Here is a 20,164-nt window from a genome sequence, read left to right as displayed (position 1 = left end):
ATAAAGACAAACAAAATAGTCTTCAAACCACAACAAAGAAATCTACACTGACTAAAAAAATACCCTTTTATTTATACCCACAACTTTGATAAAATACGGAGTTCACATAACAATAAAAGTTTCGCTTGCAATTTCAAGCAGCATCCATACCTGAAAATGTAAACACAACTTTATATATAACTAATTACTATAAGGTTCCTCCCTGCAACATATTTGGACAGTGGTACAAGAAAACTGTTTGTGGCAGTTTAGCCGTTGAACAGACCATTGCTTTTAAATATTTGATATTTTTTATTTCCCAACTTTCCTCGAGTACATCGTTAACAGAACGAAGTTATACTAGTTATTTGAAAGTTTTCTAATACGGTTGGGGTCTGATACGTCTCTGCAAGCTTATAATATGTCTTGTAGAGAGGTACTCCAAATCGGAACGATTGAATACATTTCTTTATTTGAGAAATCGCAGTCAACAAAGTAATTTAAATACGCTGATGTGGAAGGTTAAAACTTTTTAAGGAAAATAATTGTATGCGATTGTAGTTGTGCTTTAGTTTTCGAGAACTATTTAATTCAATCACTTTGACTTTGTGTCGTATTTTCTATTGTGACGTATATATTTCACAAGAACGTTTGTGGATAAGTGTTAAGTCCGGTAATGGAGAACAAATAGATGTACACGTGTGTTAAATATTTTGTTTATTAATACCCTCAAACGTGTATTGTTCTTTTAGGTTTCCATAACCTTTGTTCAATAGCATACTGGAGGAAGTTTTTTTTTACATTATTGATAACCGTATTGGAATGATATAAAAAGATGTTTACGGGATCCGAATGAATTAATTGTTTTTTGCAATTTTGTTTTATCATTTCATCGTATCCGCAAGCGCAGTATAACTTAAAATATTTCAGTATTTATGTTTGACGCAAGAAGTGTAACTGTAGGGAAAACGGTACTATTTATTCTGCATAGGCGACAATACTAACATTTTCTAATTTTACCACTTTTTATAATAAAACCCTGGATAAAACAATTATGCGTGGTGTTAGTACTTTACTACTCTATTTTAAAAATTGAAGCCAAATAGTATCATGACCAATTTCCAACGGAGCTTGTTTATGTTATCCATGCCCACCGTCATTTTGCAGCAAATTTATAAAATTTTGAAAGACTTTTCGAATAATTCTCTAGAAAATATTTCATTAGGTTTTCAAATTTATATTGCAAATATAAACACTGCAGTTATTCATAAATAAATTAAAAAATATAGTGTACCCTTACATCCAATCACGGCGCTCCTAAGTTGACTTCCTTCACCTGTCTTGGGTACACAAAAGGCCAACCTTATGCTGGGAAAATGTAATAGTACCGTTTTCTCTATACTATGACATAATAAAATTGAGAATGGAAATGGGGAATGTGCCAAAGAGACAACAACCCGACCATAGAAAAATAAAACAACAGCAGAAGGTCACCAACAGGTCTTCAATGTAGCGAGAAATTCCCGCACCAGGAGGCGTCCTTCAACTGGCCCCTAAACAAATATATACTAGTTCAGTGATAATGAACGCCATACTAATTTCCAAATTGTACACAAGAAACTAAATTTAAAATAATACAAGACTAACAAAGGCCAGAGGCTCCTGACTTGGGACAGGCGCAAAATGCGGCGGGGTTAAACATGTTTGTGAGATCTCACCCCTCCCCCTATACCCCTAGCCAATGTAGAAAAGTAAACGCATAACAATACGCACATTAAAATTCAGTTCAAGAGAAGTCCGAGTCTGATGTCAGAAGATGTAACCAAAGAAAATAAACAAAATGACAATAATACATAAATAACAACAGACTACTAGCAGTTAACTGACATGCCAGCTCCCGACTTCAATTAAACTGACTGAAAGATTATGATTTCATCATATGAACATCAGGAACAATCCTTCCCGTTAGGGGTTTAGTATCATACTACATAACATATATGAGAAGAACATAACCCGTGTCATGCCAACAATTGGTTTTTGAATAAATGTGTTTAATTCCGATGCAAAGACCCTATAAGTGAATCAATATTAACGCCAAAATATGCAATCTTTAATGACCTGACAACAGTATCGTAACTATATCCCTTCTTAATAAGTCTATTCAAAAGCTATAAAGAATTCTTATGACACTATTAATGCAGTTATTCATAGATAAATAAAAAAATATAGTGTACCCTTACATCCAATCACGGCGCTCCTAAGTTGACTTCCTTCACCTGTCTTGGGTACACAAAACGCCAACCTAATGCTGGGAAAATGTAATAGTACCGTTTTCCCTGTAATGTTACACAGTCAGAATGAAGATAACTGTATTGCATGTATGCTTGCATTGCAAAGTTAAAAATATTTGTATAACGAGCTTCCCAGACCATTAAATACTCTACTGTCAAACCAACAAATCGCTCATTTGACGTAGGGAAAAACGAAATAAGAAAATAGTAATCACCTGAAACATTTGATTTTTTATATAACTGATGTATTCTCGTACAATTTCGAAATTTATATTAATTATTGACAAAAACGTTGAAAAAAATCTTCTGTTAATGCTTTTATTTTAACCTTTTAAACAAAATTACCACCCGCTGAGCCTAAAGTTGCCGATCCCGAACAATCAACACCCGCTCCAGCCTAGGTTTTCCCCTCTACATAATTTCCGTAGTATTGTTTTGTAAGTGTTAATCCAGAACATAAATCTTTCATTCAAGGACAATATTTTTTTTATATATTAGTATAAGGTTATTTAAGGCCTTACTTATATTTTATCAATACTGTAAATATGTAAGATAAAAGTTTAACAAAACTATTTCCTTTTCAGCTATCTGTTCTCCACGATGTATGAATGGAGGAACGTGTTATTTTCCAAATCGATGTAGATGTGCACCTGGATACCAAGGCGATATATGTGGCGGAGGTTATAGATTTATAATTGATTTCATTACTTTTATGAAACATATTTTAAGCACGGAATTTGTTTTGCTAATTTAACACTAGAGTGGTCTTGATAAAAGTTTGTAAATTAGGTTTCATTCTTTTGTCAATATTTCTATTGCAAATATGAAAAAAGAAGATGTGGTATGATTACAAAGTCTGTCAAACTTATATGGTACAACGATGTTAGTTTAAATATGTTCTGCGAGGTAGAACTTGATATCTAAGTGTGCAAGTAATCTAAATAGCAGGAATCATAAGCGTACATAGATCAAGTTCCTGGTAGTTCAGCATTACCAGCGATAAATGCGTCACTCATATTGAATAGCTGTATTCTTCAAATTTTGGACTTGACATAGATATTTATGATAAATCATGTTCTCTGATCCTAACAGTTCACCACCATTGCACAACATTGGTGTTAATAATGCAAACAAGTGATTAATATACACAATTTGTAAAACAGAGCCCCTTGAAACAATGTAGCATTAGCGTATTCCTATTGCCAATTATGGAAGCTACTTTTTGAAACATACGAACATCAATAAATGCTTAGGAGAAAGACAATGACGTTCAAAGTAAAGAACCACTAATTCAGGCCCGGCCAGAAAGAATATAAAAGAAAGAAGTAAATATCTTAAATACAAAAGTTCCTAGTCTTTGTCAATAGGTGAAAAATTTGGATAGTTGGTGTATCAAACGAGCGCTAAGGGATTTGGGATTACTGTAGAACTTTTGTTAAACGTTTCTTTCGTATAATAAAGATGTAAAGCCATTCTTATTGGAGGGCTCATTTGCCCGGGTGTTCAGATAGACCCGAAGAACCTGTTTTGTATTATGAAACTTCCGGGTAACGGTTCGATATAATATGTGTGTTGAATTTTTCAGCAGAAGTCATGATAAAGTATTGTTTTACATGAAATGACTGCCTGGTTGTTTGGAATTAAGGTTGATGGTCTCTTCTGTCGCCATGTTCATTACAAAATTTTCAAAGTGTATAAAAACTGCAAAGAAAATGATTATTAAATATGTGCTATTTTTTTTGCATATACCAAGAGGCAACTTCGTTCAAAACTATACTATTTATAATTGATTTATTGCTTTAAAAAAATTATAATAATGTGGCCATTAAAGCCAAATATTTTGCAGAAAATCAACAGACTTTAGTACAAAGATTTTTTTTGTCAAATTTTAAACATTTATTACTCACTTGTTTGTCCATGATGTGCTAGCCTTTGTTATTTACAAAAAGTCCTAAACAACCTTTACATTTTAAAAAAACCTCGTGCTGAGACACTTACGTCGAGTGCACCCTTATTACATTATGATATGCTACCGGCTGCATCCAAGGAGTCATTTCCATACTTAATTGATAGGGGGTTTGGCTATGGTTCTGTTATCCAAACCTTTTCATATAATATAAAGTATACCTTTTCAAATATTGCGTAGGTAAAATAGTAAACTTTTCCCATATTGATTGGTTTTCGTGGAGGGTGTTGGAAAAGTGGAATATTTAAAGATAAGATTCTGTGTGTTATATTTACCTACGGCGAGACTTTCGGCTGTGAAAAAATGACAGGGCTTTTCATATACAAGTATTGGAACTTTATCGACCTTATCATATAGTTCTGATAGTTTTCCCCACCTATTCCCATATTTTCAAACTGGAAAAAGTTACCTATTCCAACGGCGCGTCCTATCACCTTGTATATAGGCTGTGCCTTTCCCCCCGAGCCGGTTACAGTTTTTTTAGAGCTGATTTAATGGTGTGTATCTTTTTGTATGGAGTCTGCGACGTCATTGCTAACATTACAGTAAGCATTAAGATTTAAACATGCTGTCATAAATAACATGTTTAGAAAATGAACAATTTATTGGAGATATCGGAATTCAATATATTTTGTTGAAATGTTTTACTACACACAGGTTTGCTCCTTTAAATTTAAGGGCAAATCAGAAGGTAATTAATCGTTTGTTTGATAATGGCGCTAGTAGTGTACACAAGTTAAGTGTCTATGTAAATGTTCTACAAGAAATGACCTGACCATTGAACATATATTGTACAATGACTTGGATTTAATGTTTTGATCGTTCATTACAAAAATGATTTATTTTCAACAGTGTCGGCATGTTCTCACCTAAAACCTTGCTATCCTGGGAAGTGTTATGGCAGTACATGTGTCTGCTCAGATGGATTTAATGGAGGGAGCTGCTTAAATTGTAAATATGATAACAATCCCTTATTACAGAACAAGACATTCACATAAATAGTTATAAACAATAGAAAACATTCTAGTTTAGTTTGCGTACGTATATATACCATAATTATGTTATTTATTAATTTCATGAAGTAATAAACCAAATGATATCACATCGTACGTATACACGTATGACTTTTAATGTCCTGATACATGTACAAGTATGAAACTGCTAGAGAAATTGTGTACAATTTAATGCAATAAATTATAAGTTGAACCATTCACACACTTATTATATACAACAAATCGTCAAGTCGGCCTACATGCTTCATTTTGTCCTCTGTTAAATTGGATAATTAGTTTTATATGTATTCAAACAGTGCAAAGCCCAACGTTTCTACCAACTATTGAGAGGGTTAACGCCACTTTTACCTACCACAGCGAAACGTTAAAAAGAGATGAATACAGTTATAAGTGTGATGCAACTCACATGAACAGGCCTGACATAACATGGACAAACCAAGGGAAATTCAATGTTCTTCAATTTTACTTGAAAGCCTCATTAGACGATACCTATGTATTTTCCCGTAACCCAAGCCCTGTTCCAAGTTATATCAGCACGGTACAATTTGGGATCGTTTCTGCCACTGCAACTGTTATCCATATGAAACTGAAAAATGGAGGTGAGATATGTTAATCGTCCTTTTAAGCCTAGGCAAATCGACGATCAACAGTTCTGTTCGCCAAGATCCAGGCTTCAACTTATATTGTTCTAAAACCTGTTATATTACTTTTCGATGTTTAGATCATTACACAACCAACTTGAATGAAAAAGATACAGTAATTTAGTTAGCAAATAATCGTTCTAAATAAAGGAATATCAATAAGATATATCGGTGTTCAAAAGTCAGAAATTGATTTAAAAAAATCAGAGTTGCAAATTAAACCCGAGAGAAACCCACTTACTATAAGAGTAAACCCAAATCACAACAGGATTACTGAAGTCCAACAAAAACAAACGCCAACATATATAGACACGAGCTATTTGATTACAACTGCCTTATTCCTGACTTGGTACAGGACAATTTAGATAAAGTCTATAGTGATAACTAACATTAACTGCAAGTACATCTGCATTTGTTTAACTTAATCTACGTGTATTTTTGTTTAAAACTACTTATAATCAACCTGTATTTGTAGTCTAGACCAGTATACATCTTGGATTTGCAACTTGTTCATCATATTTCCATAGTGTTGTATTGTGTGCTATAACTGACAGTTAACAAATTTGAGATATTAACATCATGTGTTATTTGAAGGTTATTACAAAGCCAAGACGGACAACCTGTCATGTTCAAAACCTTCTCCTGCAAATTCAATAACCGATTTGTCCTGCTACTTGAACACCAGCTATATTATACAGTTTGACTCCGGTGACAGGTAATAGCACAGTTTTGCAGAATGTATTACCAAACACCATTCCTACACAGTAACATAAGTGTATAAAACAAATTCCGTTTTCATATTTATTCGTTTTTAACATGTTTTGGACATGTTATAACATTCTATTATCGTTACACTTTTCTCATTTGAGGCAAGGAAGAAGCAAGATGCAATGTAAAAGACCTATTGCGTAGCCTACGTTCTTCACAAATATAATAGATGAATAAATTTTCATATATGTCATTTGCATGATATTATTATTTTCGGTAGATATTTATGGAATTAACCCACACGCTTTATTTTATTTCTGATTAAATTCATTATTTACGAAATAATTGATGCCAGCTACATGTATACTTTATTGTAGTTTTAACATTGGTAGGCAGGCATCATATTCGTGATTATTTTTACCCGAGCGACAGTGAGGCTAACATAACACGAATATAATGCCTACCTATGTTAAAAGTACAATAAAGTATAGCAGGCTTTAATTTTCAATTCTGATTAGGACAATTAGGGTAATTTCTATGTTGTATATGTATAAGAGTAAGGCGTTCGTATAGGATCTTACATGAACCTCTCATTTTTGTTTGTAAACAAGCAAACAACTGGCAATGTGATTTGTCAGAGGGAGGAGTTTTGAATAGCAGCATGAACGGTTGTCGAATCTAGGTAAAATCTGTCAATTTCGAACTGCAACACATTACAGTCATAACAAATGAATTAGTAACATGTGCATTATTTAAGAGTTTGGAAGTGTTTTAAGTAAATTAAATATATTTAATGCATGCCAATTTTATCAAATTAATTATTCTGCAGTAGTCAATATACGCATGTGCAAACATATTTTACTGGATTAAGAGCATTGGTTTATTCACAAAGCGAAAGAAGCACGTCATATTAGAATTGTTTTTAAACTTGAATAATAATATTTATAGAACATGCGATGAAGGTGATGGATTTTCTTATTGAGCGCTCATATCACTTTCTGCTGATATTAACTCGATTATATATTTCAGAAACAAAATAGTATCGTATTCACAGCAAAGTGTCTTTGCATTGAAAAATGATAAAGATGAATATATCGATTGGAATTTTTCTACAAATTCGCTTGTCCGAAAAAATAAAAATATTTGTATCCGAACACATGAGTATTATCTAAAAAATACATAATTGTTCTTTATTTATTGTGTTTAGCTTTTAAGTAGCTTTTCGTAACTGCGAGTACTCTAGAAACTCACGTTCGTGTTAATTTGACCTGTTACAACTAGTTTTGATAAGGGTATGTCTATAAATTTGTACTGCGGTTCTCGGACTATGAACAACAAAATTATTCATTGTGTAAAAACAAATCTGTTCTCGGACTATGAACAAAACAAATATTCATTTTGTAAACAATATTTCCGTTCTCCATTACTGTATACATAAAAGTATTTTCATTTACCAACGTACATTTTTCTATTTGGCAGCATTTTGTTCAAGGTTATGGTTGTCTGTCTGAAAATGTTTAAATCTCACCCCTTATTTTATTGATTTTGTATTTACATTGTATCATATTTCAAATTTATTCGTTCAGTGTAAAACCATTTGTTTGTGTTAATATGTCTCTTGATTGCGTTTATCCATCTCAATTGACGTCTCATAGTGTGTCTTTTTATGTTGTGATTTTACACTATTGTTTCAGGTAAGGGTGATGAAGGAGCCTGATGTTTAGTGCTTCATAAGTGTTCTCGTTTCTTGTTTTGTACATATATTTGACCGTTGGTTTTCCCGTTTGAAGGATTTAACACTTGTATTTGTATGGCCCTTTTTAGCTTGCTGTTTGGTGTGAATAGTTATCAAAGGTACCAGGATTATAATTTAGTACGCCAGCTTGCTGTTTGGTGTGAGCCAAGGCTCCGTGTCAAGACCGTGCTTTGACCTCAAATGTTTTACTTTCACAAATTATGACTTGGATGGAGAGTTGTCTCATTAGCATTCATACCACATCTTCTTATTTCTATGTATTATTCAATTTCCTTTCAGGTACATGGTACATTTTTCAGTAAGTACTGGTGGATACAGGAATCTTCTAAATGGTCATAGTAACTTTGGACGAAATACCTACATTGCAATTAAGACTGAAAATTCGATGCAACTACATTTTGATTACGAAGATCCAATTCACTGTTTTGAAGATTCTAATTGCACTTCGGGAGAAATTCCATTCCGTTTAAGTCACGATGTTACAAATGTAAGATATGCTTCCACTTGTATATTTTTATCGACTTAACAATTACGTATGTCACAAATCAAGGAAGAAGTTAGAAAATATCGGTACAAACAACACAATTGTTGTTTAAGCGTCAACATGAGAAAGACTGGATGCGTTAAGAGGATATGTGTAACCTGTTTTGTATGCATCAGCCGCAATGAGATCCCTCACTCAGCTATAATGTTAACGTTGCAAGCTGCTTCATTTCTGATGCTACAAAAAAAGTTTTCAAAACGTTGCCAAAAAACATACATATATGCTATGAACTAGTAAAACTAGAACACACCTGGGTTACCACGGGTCCGTATATAAGTATATAAGTATATAATTATATGTAAGCCTTATTCTAGCCTGGATTTTAAGTATTGGTATTGTCATTTGATAAAGTCATGCTGATTTTTAGATGCACATTTTTCTCTCTATTCAAAATCTTTTTGCGTGAACCCGTCGACCTTGAAGTTATTAATTATTGGTAATATTAATTATTTTGAAAACAAAAGGGTCTGGAATTGAGTATTTTTTAATGAACAGCATTGTCCTATATTATAGTTATAAATAAAGTTGAATTCTTTGATTCGCTGTTTTACGTTATGCCGGCTTACAAATTGGAACCTTTTCCTATACGCCTTATTCTAAGTCTAGATTTTAAGTATTCGTATTGTCATCTTATAAAGTCATACTGATTAAAATATAACAATTGGTAACACTGTGACATTAAATGAATTTAGTAGTGTCAACCCTGTGACTTTGACTTGTGTTTATAGCAAATCCTAAATTCACCGTGTGGTGGTGCGCCTGTCAGATGCGACACGCACATATAAGGTAATAGGTAACAGGTGAATATTCCATTGGTATAGGTATCGGATTCAACCAGGAACTTGTTAATTATTGGCTATATTAATTATGTGGAAAACAAAAGGGTCTGGAGTGGTGTAATTGTTAATCAAGACCAGTTGTCCTTTATTAGCTATATATAAAGTTGAATTCTTTGATTTGTCGTTTTTACCCCACGACGGCTAAAGTTGGACCTCGTTATTTAAGTATTATAGATACCAATGACTTAGATTATGATTATAATCATGTATATAATAGACATATATATAAATACTCATACTTTTGTTTTGAATAACAAGATCCCAACTTACGTTTTTTTTAAATAAGATAAGATTCTAAGTTCCTATTACAACTTACAAATGGCCGCATAAATATATCATGTTGTACTTGTTATATGTAATAAAATATTGTATTCTTACAAAACTACAAAACTCAATATCAGTTGATTGATAACAGATTCTAATCATTTTCTGGTTTCAATATTTACGAATATTGAAACCATATGAACATGAATTGGTTTACTCCTATTAGTATTAATAACAAAATAAGTATCTCATACAAAATGTGAAAGCAGGGCATGGACAGCGCATGCCAGTTTCTACTTATTTGTCATTTGTGGTAAATATAACCAACAAAACTATTTGTTTCAGGTTTCATTGAGTCCATTTTGGAGTGGCTGGAAAGATAAGTTATCAGGAGTTTCAAGATATGTATTTGAAGTTTGGAAAATGGAGTATAGTTACGATAAGAATGGATTAAGGGAACCTCTCATTACAACTGCATTTAATCCAGTGCCGTTGTTTATAAAAGCAGTAAATGCCACCGGAAGTATCCACTTTCCGACGTATGAACCCCGTGATCCAGGTGTATACTCTACAATCCTAGAAGTAAATGACAGAGCGAACAACTCTCAATATGCAAGACAAGTAGCAATATTTGATAGAACATCTAACGTATCAACTAGCTCGGAAGATCTGATAGTAGTAACCACAGCATCACCGTCATCGAATTTTACATGGCAAACAAGTCAGTTCTCGAAAATTAAAGTGTCATGGACAGGCCATTTCATGAACGACGTGCATGAGAAAGGGCATTTCCTTGAAAAAATACTTGACTACGAGCCACGCTTGAGCGATGGAAAGCAAGGCAGACGCCATGACTACAAGAAAATACTGAAAAGGTTTGATGATATTGACGGTGTAAGAAACAAATCGTCAATACCAAATATAAAATCCATTATTCGTTTTGAAACCGTTGGAAAACACGTTATTTCTCATTTGATATTCCCAAAGACAGGTTGGGAAGATGTTGTACCTTTAAGTGACAATAAAACTTTCCCACTTACAGACATCCGTGATGGCGATTCTTATCAACTTTGGATTCGTGCACATGACATAATGGGAAATAGTAAAGTTGATTCGGCTGTAGTGCATTTTGACAGGAGTCCACCCACTGTTCACCCTTTAAATGTCGAGTATAACATTAATGATGGAGAATACCCATTTTCAAGCAGGTATAGAGTAATATTTGTGAAATTTATACATTAATTTAAAATTTCAATCCTGGTATCTATTATGAGTTTATTTATACATTAAAATTCAACATTTAGAAATATAAATACCCTAATTACTATAAATCCTGAATTGTCTATCGTATGTTTGTATTGCATGCATGACTAATTTCGTTTCATCGCATACAACTTTTGATTGAAATTCAAATAATGTAAATAATTTATCGTTCCCCTTACGTTAACATTGAGTTGATTACCTCTGTGTATTTAAACATCATTAGTATTCTGATATTCAGGTTCTTATATTGATGGGTTAATCAGGAAATAAACAATGCTGTCTTATTTCTGAATAAATAAAAAGTATTTTGGAATATATCGAAATCAACACTGAAATAAAATTGAGAATGGAAATGGAGAATGTGTCAAAGAGACAACAAACCGACCAAAGAGCAAACAACAGCTGAAGGCCACCAATGGGTCTTCAATGCAGCGAGAAACTCCCGCACCCGTAGGCGTTATTCAGTTGGCCCCCAAAATGCATACTAGTTCTGTGGAAATGGACGTCATACTAAACTCAGAAATCTACGCAAAACACTAAAATTAAAGACCAGAGGCTCATGACTTGGGACAGAGGCTCCAAAAACGCGGTGTTGGGGAGGGGATCAACTTGAGATCTCAATCCTCCCCTATACCTCTAGCCAATGAAGAAAAAACAAACACACAACAATACGCACAGTAAAGCTTCAAAAGTCCGAGTCCGATGTGAAATAATTAACAAAAGAAACTAAACAAAATGACAATGATACATTAAACAACAAAGGACTACTAGCAGTTAACTGACATGCCAGCTCCAGACCTCAATTAAACTGACTGAAAGATTATGTCTCATCATAGAATATCAAGACAAATCCACCTATTAGGGGTTTAGTATTATACCATCATAGAATATATGAGAAGAACATAACCCTCATGCCAACAACTGGTTTTATAATAAATGTGTTTATTTCCGACTGGAATATATTTTAGCATATTACAATTAACCATAACTTGACTAGAACAATTTATTAAATTTCTTTCATACTTTAAAACACGATTTTTTTTTCATATTGGCGTAATATTTCTGTTTTGGTATTGTATTAAACGCAATACATTTAAGTTGCTAACGGAACAATAACGCAACAGATGCTTTGAAATCTTGGACATTTTAGAATCGAACCTCCCAACTTGAATAATAATAATAATAATAATAATAATAATAATAATGAAAATTTTAAAAAAGCGCCCTATATAAGAAATAAAAAATACTCTCAGGCGCTGTACATTCACATGGTAATTAAAACAAATCAATGACAAAATATAAAACATACATCGTGTCAGATTCAAATACTGAAATAAAAAATGCCTACCGTAAAACAAACGTTTAATACGAAAATACATGTTAAAACAAAGAATTAAAAATTAACAATATAGGCTAAAATGCATGAAAAATAAGCAAAAACTCTTAAACGAAATATAAAAAGTTGCATAAAAAGTTGATACAAAACAAGTAAAGCCCTGTTCTTTGTTAAGAATTACAAGCCTTTGATGTGTTATCTTTTTAGAGTACGTGTTGCAGCAGAAGATGAACACAGCGGAGTAAGAAAAATATCATTCAAATTTATTGTAAATGGAACTGGCGAAGAAAAGGCAAAGAAAGATTTCCGTATTGAATCAAAAGTACTTATTAGTATTTCCTTGCGTAACATGTTTTATCCTTTACAAGTTAATGTTTATGATGCGTCGGATAGAAATCGACCTTATGCAAGAGCATCTATACATGTTCATGTATATGACTTTGATTGATTTTAGAAAAACTCAAATACAAAAGAAAAGATGAATTGTGGTTTGTTTGGTATAGTTTATTGGCATACAACTTTCAAACAGTTGCACACTTTCTATACAGTTTTGTTTCAACCCGAAATAGGTCAACAGGTGTTTTGTTATTCATTTGCATAAGGTCGATTTCTATCCGACGCAGCTCGTTTGTTGTTAAGATAGTTATTCATCAGAAGTTACATAAACGTTGATATTTTCATTTCATATATAACGTTTTCCGACTTGTTTTAGGTAGTATTTATCAAGATATTTTGTTAAGGGAGTTCACTCCTGAGTTTCAAAATAATTAACTTTTCAAAATACTGTTTTATATTGAAAGGTGATTAATTAGGAATCAAAAGAGGAAAAAAGAACAAAAAAAAAACATATAGGTCAATGTACTTGTTTTCGAGATTTTAGCTTGACTTTTCACAGCTTTATCATTGACAAGTTCAAGTTCTCAAAAACTATTTAAAATTTTATAAGACTTTTACAGATGGCTTATCATTATACATGTAAGAGATTTATAAAAGAAAAATGGGGGTCAATGGGCAAATTTTATTACGGCATTCAAACGGATAAAGCCAGAGGATTCCGAAAATCAGACAAACTTCCCAACACATGACAAGCGAACTCCCTTAAACAAACTTTTTTTTAAATAAGAAACTTCTTCATGTGTGTCTTGTACAGTGAAAACGAATGCAAGCTGACATAAAAGTTTGACAAAGCGTCAATATGATATACAATGATTATCATGATTATATTGCTTGCTACTTTTAATCTTAACTAAATACTTTGTTTTATTGACATTCATCATGGGAACTGCTGTAAAAATATAATTGTAATAATATTGACATTCGTTGTTAAGTCACGTTGCATAGTCACGTTCGGTCAAAAATGAAAACTATATAACTTTATATGTATACACTTGTTGCAGTAGAAACATAGAACTGTCTTATGTGTTGTATACAGATCAATGCCGACTAATTTCAGCCAACAATGAATATTTTTTACTTCAAATGTCATAACCAATTTTTAACTTTTAGTCCAAAGAAGAATGCGAACTCATACCACGTGACTGTAAGTGTGTTAAAATGGGCGAATGCTTTCTGTTAGACACAGTTTTAGATATAAACAACTGCTGGTTAAAAATTCCAATAAAACAAGTAGCCAACTTTGTACTGTTGTTAGAAGTTACAGTATACAACTCAGCAATGTTATCGTCTAAAAGATACAAAACTGTAAGTAAAGTGTTTGAATCAATATATAATATACTTTGATTTCAAGAAGTTTTTGACATTGAATTTCAGTCAATTAATTTCAAACAAAATATGTAATTTTTAAATACATAAACCATTCTGTTGTCAAATATGATACAACTTATTACTAGTAATACTAATTAGATTCGAAATTGAACATTATTGATTAAGCCTTTTAGTACTCATCTGATAATTAGATAAAACTTCTTTCTGATTTTTTTTCACATGTAAAATAAAACATTCAGACAACTTAAATTTAAAAGTCACTTACCATTATAATATGACAATAAAGTGAAAAAGTGACTTACAGTAATAGTATACCAATGTCTCAAAATCAGTTTAAATGTCATTTTGTTTAATGCATGTCTTATTAGGCAATGTGTTCATACTTTTAGGTATTATTACATGTACTATAGATATATAAAATAAAATTTGTTATAATTGCCTATAAGACTTTCTACAAGAGACCAAATCACACAGAAATTGACAACTATAGATCACTGTTCGGCCTTCAACAATGAGTAAAACTCATACCGTTTTTCAAATCTAATATGTTATTTGTATTTTAAAGCCTCTTTCAGCCTTAATGGTTTTGTCGACGAGCCAAATGTATATTGGAATAGTGAGAAGAAATACCCGAAGACAACCGCCAATATTCGGCATGCAAGCTTTTAACATAGTCAATTAAGACTTGAGCCGGGTTCGAATTATAACTTAATTTTGACAGGCTGCTATTTCATAAAAACATTTGTCTAATTATATTCTGTAGATTGGTATGGTTAAACAACTGCACGGGATACAGCATTGTAAGTTGAAAAAAACTTATTGCTTATTGTTTGTCTGTTTGTCCTTTTCATTTTTAGCCATGTCATTGTCAGTTTATTGTCGATTTATAAGTTTGACTGTCCCTCTGGTATCTTTCGTCCCTCTCTTGAAAAACGATGGAAACATAAATGTGTTATAAATGAGCATGAACATGTACAATTTGTAGTTCTATAGCATGTTTTTATCAATTAAATTTGAAAAATGTAAAAATGCGTAAACTCTTTATGGCAAATCGAGCAAAATTTTCACTGCATTGTTCTTATTTGCTGAATGTGAACTTGTACACGATAACATGCATAGGAAATTCGTAGTTTTTGATCTTATTAAACTAGCACTTAATACATGTTAATCAAATTTAGAGTTTTATAGTTCATGTATTTTTTCACATTTCATTGTTTTATTGGCATTACGTTCCTCTTTACAAATTGTCTTTATGCACATATCACTGACTCAGACGTACTTATAAATATAATTATTTTCTGTGACTGTATATTACATTAATTTGTAGGATCCTTTACTATAGATAATTTAGCTGATCTGTAACAATAACATCTTCTTATATATCATGTACTGTAGTACGCCGCTAGATTAAAACTGACGAGGAAAGGTAACACACGGCCAGCGAAAGCTCTTTTTTGAGAGCCCAGGTGGTCGTGTGGTCTAGCGGGACGGCTGCAGTGCAGGCGATTTGGTGTCATGATATCACAGTAGCATGGGTTCAATCCCGGCGAGGGAAGAACCAAAAATTTGCGAAAGCAAATTTACAGATCTAACATTGTTGGGTTGATGTTTAGACGAGTTGTATATATATATATTTACATAGTTACGTTGTATAGTTTCACCTGAAGATTGTTAAAAAACATGAAAGTACTTGTGAAGTAAAACTATTTATACCGGAAATTTTGGATTGAATAGTAATCTATATATATATATTTAGTAATTGTAGGAGTCAGACAATCTAACAATATTAGTCTTTGCTTTTTGTTTTGTTAGTAAAGCGCAATGTTTCCTCAATTAAGTGGTAAAAACTGTATCCAGGTTTGATGCCACATGTAGTTCAGTGCAATGAAAGTATCGCAAAACCTCTACATTTCTACATTATTTCAAGTTCATCGAAGATATAAACATGCGAGTGGATACATTTATCAAATAGCGTACTTTCATCCACAATCAATATACTAACAACGGTCATTTCACAATATAATAATGTTATTTAACGAGTCTCGGATATTATATTGCACCACTACACAACTGAATGGTCATTAGAACTGCATAGCTAGATACAGACCAACATCAATATTTTCTCCTCAGACAAATAAATATACATGTGCATTTGAATCATTCCCGACTACATATGGCTCACACAATTGAGTGAATATGTTTATCAAATTATACAGCGACACAAAGATTAGGACTAAGAATATTCCGAAAACATTGTTGCAACTAAATATAGACGTTCTTGGATATATACATTTAATAATTCTAATACCTTAGTTTGTGCACTTTTAATAATGTGTACTATAGTGATTTTTCTCTCAAATTGCATTAACACTAAAGATGTGTAACAATTAATATTGCCTAACAATATCATCTTATGAATCCATTCTTGATCTAATGACAAATTTAAAATGTTTTAATTCGTTTGTACTTTGCAGGATTGCTGTCTAGGACACATCTTGATCTGATTAAGATTTTTCAACTACACTAACTTAAGTTATTTCATTTAAAATAAAATAAAAAATAAAAAAAATGTTTTTCAAACCAAAGTTGACAGTCTTCATTTTCATCTTAATGTATGTCATTGCAGACTACAGCCCATCAAATATTACGGTGGTAAGAAAAACATCCTCAAGTGTAAGTATTAAGTGGATCCAGGCTAAAACGTGTTATGAACGAGCCGGAATAGTCATTATTTTATACAGACCTGACAATAAGACAAAAGAGTTCAAAGTTCACAAAGATGCTACAACCTTTGACCTTACAGGATTATCATCTTTGACCTCATATTGGTTTCTTATGTACACAAAGTATGGTAACGACACAGATTTTGTCAGCAGTTCAAGTCCTGCTATGTTTGCATTTGTTACTCGACAAAACCACGAATCAGGTAATACAAATTCAGTCAATACATTTTTGATTCTATATATTTATACATTTTGAAGTACCTTGAAAGACTTCAGAAAAAAAACGTTATCGTAATACTTTTAATAACATTTTTACCAATGAAATATTTATTGTATGTCTGCTATTATTAATCATGTACGTTTTCTATGTGTTACATGTGATCATATTTCAAAGTTATAATTGTCGTATTCATTATCAAAACACATAGACGCATGACGTTATACATTACATAATTAGGCATACATTTAAGCTACATTCATATAGTTTGCACTAAATGTTAAAGAAACAAAATACCGAACCCCGAGGAAAATTCAGACCGGAAAGTACCTAATCAAATGAAAAAAATCAAAAGCTTAAATAAGTCAAACGAATTGATAACAATTACAACACTAATGACTTGGTACATAAACTTTCCATGTGAGAAAATTAGGAATTAAACCGACTTTTTATCTAGCTATACATAAACTGTCTCCATACCTTCGTAAGTGTATAATGCGTAATCAGGAGTTGTATCACGCGAATGGGTTTTGCAATTGTCAAATATTTACAGACTGGTTTTTGTATTTCATTGTTTTAATTTTCTTTCAGATATTTTTATATATGTTCCAAATAATTCAATCATTTGATAACTCCATAGTTTTAAAGGTATAGTGATAGCTTTTGTAAATATATATCAATGTGGGCATTTAGGTTTATTTTATTGCCATATGGGAAATATAACCAAACTGAGATGGAATTGCATGCTTTAAAAGTTATTTATTTTGTTCTATCTTCTGCCTCATATATTCATAAACATATAAATATATTATTTGCAGTCAAAAGTTTTTCAACATATGGAATTATAGGAATAGCAGCAGGTATGTTTGTATTTACATGTTTATGTATTGAGAGAAACTTTCTTGTTCATCCGTTAGTTTTTCATAATTATTGAATCCTTTTGAAATTAGAACAATTTCTATTCTTATGTGCATCGGTCTGCAAAATCTACTGCGGTATGTACTATAACAGTATGCTAATTTTAACTAAACGAATAATGTGCAAAAACCATTTATAAAATGATTCACAAGAAAAAAAAGATCAATTACAGCTCGTGAATTACTAAAATAAATTCATTAGATACGCTCGAGATCACTAGTTTCGTATGCAAACAGCTATCTGTACGAAACTGATCTTGAATATTACAAACGCATGGTAGTCTTTAAGTGTTGGTACCCGTATTTGATAAATAAAAAGGATGTTCTTATCCCAAGCATAAATACATAGCCGTATTTGACACAACCTTTTACAACTTTTGATCTCCAGTGCTGTACAACTTTATACTTTTTTCACTTTCGATCTTTTATATCTGGGCGTCACTGGTGAGTCGTGTGTGGACGAGGCGCGTTTTTGGCGTATGAATTTTAAACCTGATGCTTTTTGTTATCCATTAATCATGTGTTTCTTTGTCTAATACGTTCTCCTATTTATATGTATTGTAGTCCTGTAATATTATGTTGTCATTTCAGTGTTAAATATAACATGGCCATTAAAGTGCGAGGTTAGGCACGCCACAAAACCAGGTTCAACCCACCATTTTTTCCTTTGAAAATGTCCTGTACCAAGTCAGGAATATGGCCATTGTTATAGTATTGTTCGTTTCTGTGTGTGTTACATTTTAACGTTGCGTCGTTTGTTTTCTCTTATTTTTGAGTGTAATTTCATATTGAGATAAGATGTGTCACGGTACTTGTCTTTCCAAAATTCATGTATTTGGTTTTTATGTTATATTTGTTATTCTCGTGGGATTTTGTCTGATGCTTGGTCTATTTCTGTGTGTGTTACATTTTAGTGTTGTGTCGTTGTTCTCCTCTTATATTTAATGCGTTTCCCTCGGTTTTAGTTTGTTACCCCGATTTTGTTTTTTGTCCATGGATTTATGAGTTTTGAACAGCGGTATACTACTGTTGCCTTTATTTACATTGGTTAAAACTGAAAATGGACTTTTTGGTTTAATTTATGCAGGTTAAAACAAATTAGGGGATTCAGTGTTGGAATAGCAATTGTGTAAACACAAGTATGTCATTTGTTGATTTCAGTGTCATTAAAATCATTATTTTTATGCAGGTAGCTTTTGATTTTTTCCTTATAATTAAAACATCTATTTATCATAGGAGTAACAGTGCTCCTAATAGTTGTCGTCATTGTCTTGGTATTCCTTCGAAGGACTGGACGGTTACAACCAGCCAAACAACGTATTACATCTAGCATACGTACAGTCAGAAATACAATTCGAGTTCAGCCTACGTCAAATGAATATACTGTGAATGTAGGTATAATGAAGTTATTATGGTAAACTCCATTGCATTCAACATTTAAATTAATATGGAAATTGTTATCCAACATTAACAACTAGTTGCTTTGTGAATATCGATCAAGAAAGAGTTTCTTTCAAATTATATTTAATACAAAAAAAAAAAAACAATCATGTGCATGTATGCAAAATTGTATGAGTAAATAGAAAAATTAAAAAAATCGACATCAAGAAAATAACACTATTACCGTCATATGTATCTAGCAATGCGCCCATCCCTGCAAAAGCTTATTTCACAATCCTTATGGATAGAGGATCGTTTACAAAAGAACGAAAATAGCAAGGTGCATTTAAAAGCCATAAATTGAGGAAATGAGCCAAAAAACAAAAACAGAGTGTACAAAAACCCGAGGACCATAACATTATGGTGTTCGATAAGGAAAGAAATTCCTACTATTTTACATAAGTAGTATTACTAACGTTCGTTTATGTGCAGTTATAATACGATGATAAGTAGCATGTAACAGATTCCCTACAAGAATACAAATAAGTAATAATTTACTTGTTTAGACTTTGAATGCTTCAATGAAATCAATGAAATCTTGC

General features: G+C 32.2%; 1 protein-coding gene across 1 annotated transcript in view; it reads left to right on the top strand.

The window, feature by feature from the left end:
• LOC143056205 (uncharacterized) overlaps positions 1-20,164 on the top strand; it is a 33,608-nt gene that overhangs the window by 5,792 nt on the left and 7,652 nt on the right. Inside the window, exons 4-15 of the mRNA XM_076229289.1 lie at positions 2,855-2,950; positions 5,089-5,187; positions 5,546-5,848; positions 6,485-6,605; positions 8,634-8,841; positions 10,347-11,209; positions 12,808-12,922; positions 14,107-14,301; positions 15,089-15,125; positions 16,952-17,251; positions 18,084-18,125; positions 19,419-19,573. Coding sequence (XP_076085404.1) covers positions 2,855-2,950; positions 5,089-5,187; positions 5,546-5,848; positions 6,485-6,605; positions 8,634-8,841; positions 10,347-11,209; positions 12,808-12,922; positions 14,107-14,301; positions 15,089-15,125; positions 16,952-17,251; positions 18,084-18,125; positions 19,419-19,573 — 2,534 coding nt within the window. The remainder of the gene's footprint in view (positions 1-2,854; positions 2,951-5,088; positions 5,188-5,545; positions 5,849-6,484; positions 6,606-8,633; positions 8,842-10,346; positions 11,210-12,807; positions 12,923-14,106; positions 14,302-15,088; positions 15,126-16,951; positions 17,252-18,083; positions 18,126-19,418; positions 19,574-20,164) is intronic.

This window comes from Mytilus galloprovincialis, chromosome 13, assembly GCF_965363235.1.
Source record: "Mytilus galloprovincialis chromosome 13, xbMytGall1.hap1.1, whole genome shotgun sequence".
In the NCBI taxonomy this organism is placed as follows: Eukaryota; Metazoa; Mollusca; class Bivalvia; order Mytilida; family Mytilidae; genus Mytilus; species Mytilus galloprovincialis.
Note: the sequence above shows the minus strand (reverse complement) of the source record. Positions and strands in the feature narration are given on the sequence as shown.